Source organism: Puma concolor, chromosome D1 (genome assembly GCF_028749965.1).
Source record: "Puma concolor isolate L17-30 chromosome D1, mPumCon1.1.hap2, whole genome shotgun sequence".
NCBI lineage: Eukaryota > Metazoa > Chordata > Mammalia > Carnivora > Felidae > Puma > Puma concolor.
In genome coordinates this window covers 8217435-8230154 of record NC_141676.1, presented here as the reverse complement: position 1 = coordinate 8230154, position 12720 = coordinate 8217435, and the positions used below count along the sequence as shown (strand labels likewise).

The window sequence follows — 12720 nt, the reverse complement described above, 5'->3', positions numbered from 1 at the left end:
ACCTGTAGCTGCTGAAGATCATCTTCCTGAATGTTCTGGGACAGATTATAAATCTAGAAAACAAAAATCCAGGTTGATGCCACTCTAGCTTACTTGAAAGGAACCCCAAATAAGCAAAAGCACTGAAGAGAAGCTTTGTACAACTAAAGGTTTGCACAGAAGTACCCAAGGTCTGTCCAAACAGTAATATTATCTCTCTTTTGGGAAACGATGTATATAAGGTTGGAATCACATAATTCTTCCTTTACTGCTTAAAATACAGTTTTCCTAAGTCCTTACCAAATCTCCAGTTCCTGTGTGATGTAATTAATGTGATTTCAATTTCCACTTTCCAGACTTTTTTTGGCGTATTTTATATATACTTACGACCAAAGTGGAAAAACAGTTTAAGCTCCTTTTTGAGCTTCTAAGAGCTTAACGTCTATCTGTAGTCTAAAAAGAACGTTTACATGTCACCTAGGGATTCTGATAACAGAACAATAACTGAAAATAGATATAGATATACTCCATTTATCTTATTTCCTCTGCAAACTTTTATCTTAAGCAAGTGGTGTTACCTGCACAGAACTGGTCATGGTGCTTAGAGCGAAGATAGTGGCACAGTCTTTCACGGTGGACTGGCTGTCAAACGCCCCCTGGGTATCCATCAGAACGACTGCAACCTAAGAGAAAGGAAAAGACCAGCAAAGTAAGAGTGAGAAAGGGAAAAATGTAAAAAAGAAATTGAAAAGTCCAGGTGACATGTAAATGAGGCTTTGGCACCTGTTCGTAAATTCCACAGAAAAGTAGTTATTTAGGGGCTTTGTCTTGATCAGAGAATCTTCCTGGAGAAGATTATCTGCTCTGACCTGATGAGATGGTATGAAACAGAGGCCTACAGAGCAATACGTATGGAAGGGGAAAATGCCCACGAATTAAGAGTCAAATGTTGGGGCGCCTGGGTGGCTCAGTCGGTTAAGTATCTGACTTTGGCTCAATCTTCTGGTTCATGAGTTCAAGTCGGGCTCTGTGCTGACAGGCCAGAGCCTGGAGCCTGCTTCAGACTCTGTGTCTCCCTCTCTCTCTGACCCTCCCCAACTCACACTCTCTGTCTCTCAAAAATGAATAAACATTAATTAAAAAAAAAAAGTCCAATGTTGAGACCGATTAGCTCACCTACCTAGTCAATCATTCAGGCATTTTTGTTCACAGAAATGATTATTACTTTATGTAATTCATAGATCAGGTCCTAGTAATCACATATTATGTTTTTGAGTTTATTTTCAGATACCCAACCCACTACTGTGGTAGAAGAGATATGATATAAATCCACGCAAAAGAAAGTATTATGCATCGGGGCACCTGAGTGGCTCAGTCAGTTGAGCATCTGACTTCGGCTCAGGTCATGATCTCACAGCTCGTGAGTTCGAGCCCCGCGTTGGGCTCTGTACTGACAGCTCAGAGCCTAGAGTCTGCTTCGGATTCTGTGTCTCCCTCTCTCTCTTCCCCCAACCCACTCGCATTCTGTCTGTCTCTCTCAAAAATAAATAAACGTTCAAAAAAAAATTTTTTTAAAGGAAGTATTATGCATAAAAATAAATCAAAGCAAATAAAGTTTCTAGCCTCAATACACTGAAACCTAGTGACAGACATGAAAGCTTTATCCTTTCCACACATCCATTTTCTGAAGAGCATACTGTCAAACTGAGTAATCAACACCAATTATAGCTGAAACAAATGAATATCCACACACAAAAGGATCCCTACCTCACATCACTTACAAAAATTAACTCAAAATGGATCAAAAACCTAAATATAGGAACTAAAACCACAAAACCCTTAGGAAACAGAGGTGTTTCCAAGATCTTCATGATCTTGGGTTTAGTAAAGGTTGCTTGAACATAAAGCACAAGCAAACAAAAAAAAAAAGTACACAAATTAGATTTCATTAAAACTAAAACTTCTGCACGTCAAGAGACACTATTAAGAAAATTAAAAGACAACCTATCGAATAAAAGAAAATAACTGCAAATTATCTATGTTGACAAGGGTCTAGTATTCAAAGTATATAAAGAACAATTCAACAATGAAGACAAATGATCCAACTAAAAAATGAATTTGATGTGAATAGGTATTTCTCCCAAGAAAATATGCAAGTGGCTAGTAAGTACATAAAAATATTCTCAACATAATTAGTCATTATGGAAACACAAATGTAAATCAAAGCCACAATGAACCAAAATAAAAAGCTTTTGAACAAATGAAATTTAAAATTTTTAAATTGGAAAAAAAAAAAAAGCTACTGCACAACAAAGGAAACAACCAAAAAAACAAAAAGGCATTACTGAATAGGAGAAGATAGGAGAAAATATCTACAAATGATATATCCAATAAAGGATTAATATCTAAAATATATATATATAGAACTTATATACCTCAACACTAAAAAGCAAACAATCTGATTAAAAAGTAGGTAGAGGAGGGGCGCCTGGGTGGCTCAGTCGGTTAAGCGTCTGACTTCAGCTCAGGTCATGATCTCACGGTTCGTGAGTTCGAGCCCCGCATTGGGATCTGTGCTGACAGCTCGGAACCTGGAGCCTGCTTCGGATTGTGTCTCCCACTCTGCCCCTCCCCCTCTGCTCTGTCTCTCTCTCTCTCTCTCTCTCTCTCAAATAAACATTAAAAAAAAAGTAGGTAGAGGATCTGAATAGACATTTTTCCAAAGAAGACAGATGGCCAATAGACACATGAAAAGATTCTCAATATCATTCACTAATAATCAGGGAAATGAAAATCAAAACCACAATGAAGTATCACCCACACCAGTCAGAGTGGCCCAGTGGGAGGGGGCCTGGGTGGCTCAGTCAGTTAAACATCCGACTCTTGGTTTCAGCTCAGTTCTTAATCTCACGGTTCATGGGTTCGAGCCCCAAGTCAGGCTCCATGCTGTCAAGTGCAGAGCCTGTTTGGGATTCTCTCTCTCTCTGCCCCTTCCCCACTTGCACATGCTATCTCTATCAAAATACATGAAAAACTTTTTAAAAAATTAAAAATAGAACTACCTTATGATCCAGCAATTCCTCTTCTGGGCATATACCCAATGGGCATATACCCAAAAAGAATTCAAATCAGTATCTCAAGATATCTCGACTCCTATGGTCATTGCTCCCATGGTCATCAACTGATGAAGGAATACAGAAAATGTGGTATCTACCTACAGCGGAATACTACTGAGCCTTAAACAGGAAGGAAATCCTGCCATACATGACAACCTTCGATCTCTCCCAGGTCCAGTAGGAACCAAGCAAGGTCATTGCCGTATTGCCAAAGTACGCTTCCGGGCATCTCTTTCTCCTCAATTAGCGTCCGTGAATTTTTGCTATCTACCAATTTAGTGTAGAGGATACTGAGATAAGCCAGTCACAGAAGGACAAATGCTGCCTGATTCCACTGACATGAGACATCTAAAATAGTCAAACTCAAGGAAACAGAGAAGAGAATGGTGGTTGGCTGGGGAGAAGGCTAAATGGGCGCTTTTTAATGGGTATAAAGTTTTAGTTACGCAAGATGGACGAGTTCTCAAAATCTGCTACACAGCCTACTGCCTATAGTTAACAGCATTATATTATGCACTTAAAATTCTAACAAGGTAGATCTCATGTTAAATGCTCTTAACTACAGTAAAAACAAGGACAAAGAAAACCTATGTTTACATGAAAACTTGTACATGAATGCTCATGGTAGCATTACTCATAACACCCACAAAGTAAAAATAACCCAAATATCCTTCAAATGATGAAAAGATAAAGTGTGACACGTCCATACAACAGAGTATTACTCAGCCACGAAAAGAAATGAAGCATTGATGATGCTACACCACAGACGGGTGTTGAGGGCGCTGGGCTAGGAGTGGGGAGAGGCCAGACATAAGAACCACATATTGTATGATTCCATTTGTATGAAATAAATGTTCAGAGCAGGCAAACAGATCCGTGGAGAGGGAAAGTAGATCAAGAGTGGCCAGGTGCTGTGAAAAGAGGCAAATGGGGGAGTGACTGCTAATGAGTACTGCGTTTCTTTTTGGGGTGATGAAAATGTTCTGGAATTAGACAATAGTGATCCTTGCACAGCCTCATGAGTAGATAAAAAACCACTGAATTATACACTTTTAAAAAAAATATTTATTTTGAGAGAGAGACAGTGAGCGAGCAGGGGAGGGGCAGAAAGAGAGGGACAGAGAGAATCCCAAGCAGACTCTGTGCTGTCAGTGCAGAGCCTGACGTGGGGCTCGATCCCATGAACCCAGAGATCATGACCTGAGCAGAAATCAAGAGTCAGGTGCTTAACCAACCGAGCCACCCAAGTACCCCTAAATTATATACTTTTAAAAGATGACTTTTATGATATGTGAATTATATCTCAATAAAAAAGAACTCATCGTGGCATATATTTACAAAAAGAAAAATAAGGCAAATGGGGAAACGAAATGCTAAAGAGAAGCTCTTGCAGAACAGGAGTCACATGTACGCTCAGATAAACTGCTGGATGTCTGGGGAAATGGTATTCTCGTATCACATAGTGAAATGGTGAACTGTCACAACCACGGTCAAGAACAATTTAGTAGCAGCTAGAAAAGGGGAAATGGGCATTCTCAGACCTAGCAAATGCACTGCCACGTGGCTCTCTAATGTTCTGGACCAGGACCCAAAGAAAGAAATATATTTAACATCATGACTGAATACATTACACACATACAGAAAGCTGAAACTAATGTGTATGCACACTGCACTCTGATACTTTCTGCTCTGTTCTAGTTCTCTTTTTAAATACTGGTCATGAGCCAATAAATTGATTTCTCTACCCTTCATGGGTCATGGACAGAGTTCAAAAACTATGGCTTGGGGTCATGCTTGCACATTTACTCAAGGAGAGATTTATCAGATTGTTCACTGTAGCAAGGATTATAAAAATTAAAAAAAAATTTTTTTAAAAAGGAGACCATCTAAATGGGCTTAATTTAATGTAATGGAGTAGGTAAATGGATAAAATAAGACATTCATATAATTACTACATAACAGTTAAAAAGAATACACGAGTTACATATTTAAAAGATTTTCAACTAAAAAGTATAAGTAAATTATCTACATTTTTATCCAGGTAAGTGCTAAGCTAAAATCTCACCAAGTATATTAAAAAGTTAAGACAATCATGGAGTGCCTCATGAATGGCTCAGTCAGTTAAGCATCCGACTTCAGGTCAGGTAATGGTCTTTCGGTTCGTGGGTTCGAACCCCTGCACTGTTAGCACAGCACAGAGCCTGCTTCAGATTCTGTCTCCCTCTCTCTCTGCTCCTCCCTCTCCCTCCCTCTTCCTCTCTCAAAAATAAATAACATTTTTTTTTTTTTAAGTAAGACAATCATGGGATGCCTGGGTGGCTCAGTCAATTAAGCATCCAACTTCGGCTCAGGTCATAATCTCACAGTAGTGGGTTTGAGCCCCATGTCAGGCTCCATGCTGACAGCTCAGAGCCTGGAGCCTGTTTCGGATTCTACGTCTCCCCGTCTCTCTGACCCTCCCCTGCTCATGCTCTCTTTCTGTCTCTCAAAAATAAATAAAAGTTTAAAAAAAATTAAAAAAAAAAAAGACAATCATGTGAAACTTTTATTTGGGAAACTTCTAAAAAAACTGCTTATTAGTATGGCATTTATACAATATTATATTGATTTCTGAAAGCACTCCTGATCCTGTTGAATGTCTGAACATAATGTTTTTTAAAGAGGTAGGAAACACAACACCAAGATACCTCTACACACCTATTAGGATGGCCAAAATCAAGAAGATGGACAACATTATGCCGACGAGTATGTGGAACAACAGGAACTTGCATCATGGCTCGAAACAGTACAAAATGATACAGCTACTTTGGAAGACAGTTTGGCAGTTTCTTACAAAACGAAACATCGCCTTACATACAATCTAACGATCACACTCCTTGGTATTTACTCAAATGAGTTGAAACTGACATCCACACAAAAACCTGCTCACATATGCTTCCAGCAGCTTTATTCGTAATTGCCAAAACTTGGGAGTATAGCTCAGGGGTAGGGCATTTGACTGCATAATTGCCAAAACCTGGAAGCAAACAAGATGTCCTTCAGTAGGTGAAGATACACTGTGGAACATCCATATAATGGAATATTATTCAGGAATAAAAAGAAATGAGCTATCAAGTCATTAAAAAAGGTGAGGAACCATAAAAGTACATTGCTAAGGGAAAGAAGCCAATCAGAAAAGGCTACAGACTGTATGATTCCAACTATATGACTTTCCAGAAAAGGCAGAACTATGGAGACAGAAGATCAGAGGTTGCCAGTTCTGAGAGGAGGAGGGGGGGGGAGGAGGCAGGAACAAACAGGTGGAGCACAGAGGATTTTTAGGGCAGTATACCTATTCTGTCTGACACAATAATGGTAGCTGCATATCGGTATACATTTACCAAAACCCACAGAATGTAGAGCACAAAGAGGGAATCCTAATGTAAACTGTGGGCTTTGGTTAATAGCAATATATCAATATTGGTTCATTAATTATAAAAAATGCATTACACTAAAACAAGATATAAACAATAGGGGGAAACTGGCAGATGGGAAGGGGAGTATGAGAACTCAGCAGTTTCTGATCAATTTTTCCATAAATCTAAAATTGTCCCAAAAAATAAAGTCTATTAATGCAAACTGGTGCAGCCACTCTGGAAAACAGGATGGAGGTTCCTCAAAAAAATTAAAAATAGGGGCGCCTGGGTGGCGCAGTCGGTTAAGCGTCTGACTTCAGCCAGGTCACGATCTCGTGGTCCGTGAGTTCGAGCCCCGCGTCAGGCTCTGGGCTGATGGCTCAGAGCCTGGAGCCTGTTTCCGATTCTGTGTCTCCCTCTCTCTCTGCCCCTCCCCCGTTCATGCTCTGTCTCTCTCTGTCCCAAAAATAAATAAAACAAAACAAAACAAAAAAAAAAAGTTGAAAAAAATTAAAAATAGAACTACCCTACGACCCAGCAATTGCACTACTAGGTATTCATCCAAGGGATACAGGCATGCTGTTTCAAAGGGGCACATGCACCCCAATGTTTATAGCAGCACTGCCGACTATAGCCAAAGTATGGAAAGAGCCCAAATGTCCATCAACGGAAGAATGAATAAAGAAGATGTGGTAAATATATATATACAATGGGATATTATTCAGCAATCAAAAATGAAATCTTGCCATATACAACTATATGGATGGAACTAGAGAGTATTATGCTAAGTGATATTAGTCAGAGAAAGACAAATATCATATGACTTCACTCATATGAGGACTTTAAGAGACAAAACAGATGAACGTAAGGGAAAGGAAGCAAAAATAATATAAAAACAAGGGAAGGGACAAAACATAAGTATGTTTTGTTTCTCTTAAATATGGAGAACAAGCAGAGGGTTACTATAGGGTTTGTGGGAGGGGGGATGGGCTAAATGGGTCAGGGGCATTAAGGAATCTACTCCTGAAATCATTGTTGCACTATATGCTAATAACTAATATACGCTAACTTAAATTTACTTGGTTGTAAATTTTAAATAAATAAATAAATAAAATAATCATCTCAAAAAATAAATAAGTAAAATCTATTAATTTTTTTAAAGGTGAGGAAGCCAAATGATGTCAAAAAACAATGAGCTTTATGGAAGTCAATTCAACAAGATAAAATGAGGGCACTACAAATGTCAGATAACTAAAAGCAAAGCTTGCTTACTACTAACTTTGTAGAGACTTCCTAAACTATTATGAAAAAATAACACACCAGTTGCCCCCCAAAATAAGAATCAGATCCACCAGTTCTACAAAATCACGAAGTCAAAAATAATTACATATTCCTGGAAAGAAAATTATGAAAGCATCTACCATACATTATCAGAAATGTAGAAAGAGAGCAATGATACTGAAAAACACAGAAATGAACAGTTGTAGGGCCTTGTTGTAATGTCTGACCGAAGAGCCCCTGTATTACCCACTGCAGGCCTTAACTCCCTGGGTCTCTTTCTGGCATCTCTAAAATGGGAAGACTGGGCTTCCACTTCCCACCAAAATGGAGTAAGAGACTGAAATTACCCTCCTACCTGAAACGAAAAAAGAACAAAATACATGAAAAGGCAGTTCAAGACACTGGACATCAGGTAACAAAGGATAATGATCCTCAAGGGAAAGGAAACAGGTAAGGTGAGCCCGTCCATTGTCCCAGCTTACCGGCCAAGGCTCGGGCAAAGGAAACCCAAGCAGAACCCGACAGATTCCCTGAGTTGAAGAGACACAGCTGAGAGTCAGGGAGACCAAGAAAGCTGGAATTCCCAGGCAGAGAGAGATACAACAAACCCCAGGGATCTGCAGAGGGTCCACATCAAGAGTTCAGCTGAGTACGTACAAGCACGTGTGCATGAGGACACTACCTGTGGCTCGAGAAACAACCATCCAAAAGGTTCAGAGTGAACAGTATCCCGTGCTCACAGACAGCCAAGAACAGGCCTGTTCCCTCAGCCAGACTGAAAAGTCCCATAATTCTAGAGTACTCAGAAGAGTACTGGGTGGTGAGGAGTAAATAGGTCTAGATTAAATACAACTCTGGTACCATTTAACAAACCTTTTTATTCTTTTTTTTTTTTTTAACGTTTATTTTTGAGAGAATGCGTGGGTGGGGTAGGAACAGAGAGAGAGAAAGAGAGACAGAGGATCCGAAGCGGGCTCTGTGCCTACAGGCTGACAGCAGTGAGCCTGATGTGGGCTTGAACTCCTGAACCATGAGACCATGACCTGAGCTGAAGTCAGACGCTCAACCCACTGAGCCACCCAGATGCCCCTGGATACATATTATTTTTAACAGAATTATCAGAGTACACATTAAAGTTCCCATTTTGTTGTTTTTGTTCATTTAAAAGTCTGTTCTTCCTTACCTTCTTCCCACCTGGCTTCTCCACGGTGAAAACTTCACTCCAGATCTGAATCCCAGTGGTTTCTGGGTCAGAGCCCCCTCTCCATGAAAATCCTGTTAACGGTTCTTCTGAGTCACCCAACCAATTTGAACGGCCACCTTCCTTCTACAGGAGAAATAAGCAATATCCATTAAATCTTAAATTTTGAGTAATTTTGCACATCAAGGATAATCCATGAGCTTATCTTGCTCTTTTGGACACAAAAGTCTCATTTTCTAACCTGAGATGAAATAATTCTCACTTACCTGGAAATATAAGTATCGTAGCATAAAGTCCAGAAAGAAGGATTTGCCCTTTCGGAAGGCACCAGCCACGGACACCACCACCACATCAAGGTCTCGGATGTGGTCCTGCAAGAGAATGCTGGCCAAAGCTTTCTCTTCTAGCTCAAAGGAATGCTGGTCTTTCTGAACCAAAACAACCTGCACTGGACCAGGCTTTCCAGTCTCCATGGCATCACCTAGATTGTTGGAGAGAAAAATATTAAGTTTCAAATCTTTTTTTTTAATTTGTATTTTTGAACATGGTTTCAAAGCAAAACCTTCTTAAACACAAAAGCACTAACCATAAAAGAAAAAAATGACAAATTAGACTCCATGATAAAATTAAGAATTTTTGCTTGTTAAAAGACATCATTAAGTAAATATGAAAGCCACAGGCTAGGACAAAATATTCACAATACCTGTATCCAAAAACTCACATCCAGAATGAATACAGAAATCCATAAGAAAAGGACAAATATTCCAATTTTTAAAATAGTAATAAGCAAAAGGCACTTCATGAAAAAAGGATATCCAAATGGTCAATAATCATATAAAGAGGTGGTTCCATACCATTACTTAGCAAAGAAAACAAATTAAAACCATAATGAGATACCATCACCTGTCCATCTGAAAGGCTAAAATTTAAAAGACAGACAATATCAACTGTGGGAGAGGATATGGTACAACTGGAATATTCACACACATTCTGATGAGAATATAACCACTCTGGAAATCTTCTTGGCAATATCTATTAAAACTAGACATACCTACCATCTAGCAATTCTACTCCTAGGTATGTAAGAGAAATAAATGCTTACGTCTACCAAAAGACAGAAATACAAGAATGTTCATTCACATCAGCTTTATTCAAAATAGTCCAAAACCAGAAACAACCCAAATGTCCATCAACAGTAGAAAGGATGCCCGCCACTGCTAAGCCTTTTACATACATTTAATTTAATCCTCAGAACAATCCTATGAGGTAAATAATACCGCCCTGTATTTAAAAACAAGGATACTAGGTGGGAATGCAAGCTGGTACAGCCACTCTGTACAGTATGGAGGTTCCTGAAAAAACTAAAAATAGGACTACCCTATGACCCAGCAATTGCACTGCTAGGTATTTATCCAAGGGATACGGGTGTGCTGTTTCAAAGGGGCACATGCACCCCAATGTTTATAGCAGCACTATCAACAATAGCCAAGGTATGGAAAGAGCCCAAATGTCCATCGATGGATGAATGGATAAAGATGTGGTATACAGATACAATGGAATATTACTCGGCAATCAAAAAGAATATCTTGACATTTGCAACTACGTGGATGGAACTGGAGGGTATTATGCTAAGTGAAATTAGTCAAAGAAAGACAAATATCTTATGACTTCACTCATATGAGGAATTTAAGATACAAAACAGATGAGCATAAGGGAAGGGAAGCAAAAATAATATAAAAACAGGAAGGGGGACAAAGCATAAGAGTCATAAATATGGAGAACAAACAGAGTGTTACTGGAGGGGTTGTGGGAGGGGGGATGGGCTAAATGGGTAAAGGGCATTAAGGAATCTACTCCTGAAATCACTGTTGCACTATATGCTAATTTGGATGTAAATTTAATTAATTAACTAATTAATTAATATAAGGATACTAGAGCTTACAAAAGCTAAACATCTTGCCCAACAAGTTCTGGAGAAAAGCCTGAAAGGATGTTTAGGGGCTAGGACTTGCAGATCACTCTTAATAACCTAGTCAACATTTTAGGGGCAATTAATTCTTTAGCTCAAAATTAAGCACTAACTAGTAGTTTCCCTGACACAGTTGAATGCACAAAGATATTAATTCTTTGAAATTCAGAGCCAGGGCCCCTGGGTGGCTCAGTTGGTTAAGCGTCTGACTTTGGCTCCAGTCATGGTCTCACGATTCGTGGGTTCAAGCCCCGTGTCAGGCTCTGCGCTGACAGCACAGAGCCTGAGTGGGATTCTCTCTCCCTCTCTCTGCCCCTCCCCTGCTTGCACTTTCTCTCTCAAAAATGAACAAAAAAACTTAATTTTAAAAAAAGAAAGAAATTCCGAGCCACTTAGTAGCTATGGATTTATGGAAAGTTTACAAAAAGCTACAAGCGTAGCTTAAGGATGAAGCAAAGCACTATTTCCCTAAATGTGAGTATGTGCCACAGGCATTAAAGGAGATGTTTCCATGTAGTTAAAAGGACAATTTTTATTATAATAATTATGTATTTTAATGTGTATTAGGAAACAAAACCATGTTTTAACGGACTATTGCTTAGAAGGATGGCAAGTTTAAAAGGGGAATCAATTTAAAGTAAATTGAGAGGCACCTGGGTGGCTCAGTCAGTTGAGCATCTGACTTCCGCTCAGGTCATGATTTCACAGCTTGTGGGTTGGAGCCCCACATGGGGCTCTATGCTGACAGCTCAGAGACTGGAGCCTGCTTCAGATTCTGTGTCTCCTTCTCTGCCCCTCCCTTGCTCATGCTCTCTCTCTCTTTCAAAAATAAGTAAACATTAAAAAATTTTAAAAATAATAAAGTAAATTGAAAGATAAATATTAAGTAAAGCATTGTACAGGTAAGCAGATATGGCCAAAATCACAAATATGGTTCCCAAGTTACTTTTGTCTGGGAAGGACTGAAGGTTGCATGATCACAGCAGGCAAAGTCAACAAACAGCATGACTGCCATACTGCACCCTTTAAGCTAAAGAAATTGCTGATCACTTTTTATATTTAAAATGTCAGCAACAGGGACGCCTGGGTGGCTCAGTCGGTTGAGCGTCTGACTTCGCTCAGGTCACGATCTCACAGTCCGTGAGTTCGAGCCCCGCATCAGGCTCTGTGCTGACAGCTCAGAGCCTGGAGCCTGCTTCAGATTCTGTGTCTCCCTCTCTCTCTGGCCCTCCCCCCATTCATGCTCTGTCTCTCTCTGTCTCAAAAATAAATAAATGTTAAAAAATAAAATAAAAATAAAAAAATAAAATGTCAGCAACAAAAGGGTCTTGCCACTTTTTAATTTTTGGCAGACTACTGGAAAACAAGTTATAAATACACAATAACTGTCATGGTATCATTGTGATAAATGTATAGGAATATTTTTCTTTCCCTTTACTGCCTGGATAAAAGGAAACATTTCTGTGAATATTCTCTCACAGTTCTTTTTATTGCCACAATAGCAGGTGAATCCAGGAACTAAGGACCTTCAATCTTTCATATAAAAGAACTAACAAGAACAATTTATTCGGACCTTATGGATAAGCCACAGTGTTAAGTACTGTGCAATACTCAGAGCAGTTCCAAACAAGGTCCCTGAGATGGCTGGTCACTCCCCCAACATTCATTTTCCCCTCCTGCTATGGCAACAAATTTTTAGCTGGGCATAACACTGCCGGAAAGAAAAACGTTTTCAACCCAATCCTGTAGCAGGGCCATCACCGTGTACCTAAGTTCTGA

At 39.4% G+C, this 12720-nt stretch overlaps 1 protein-coding gene and 1 long non-coding RNA gene across 3 annotated transcripts in view; both read right to left on the bottom strand.

The window, feature by feature from the left end:
* ATL3 (atlastin GTPase 3) overlaps positions 1–12720 on the bottom strand; it is a 49442-nt gene that overhangs the window by 27418 nt on the left and 9304 nt on the right. For both annotated transcript variants that reach the window (XM_086677113.1, XM_086677112.1), the window contains exons 2-5: positions 9239–9453; positions 8955–9098; positions 558–662; positions 3–53 (exon numbers count right to left, since the gene is read on the bottom strand). In XM_086677113.1, coding sequence (XP_086533239.1) covers positions 3–53; positions 558–662; positions 8955–9098; positions 9239–9445 — 507 coding nt within the window. In that variant the 5' untranslated portion in view covers positions 9446–9453. The remainder of the gene's footprint in view (positions 1–2; positions 54–557; positions 663–8954; positions 9099–9238; positions 9454–12720) is intronic.
* On the bottom strand, positions 6018–8482 carry LOC147576404 (uncharacterized). Its single transcript, XR_015240754.1, has 2 exons — positions 7017–8482; positions 6018–6775 (listed from the first exon to the last, which is right to left on the bottom strand). It is a non-coding gene; the product is annotated as an uncharacterized LOC147576404 (long non-coding RNA).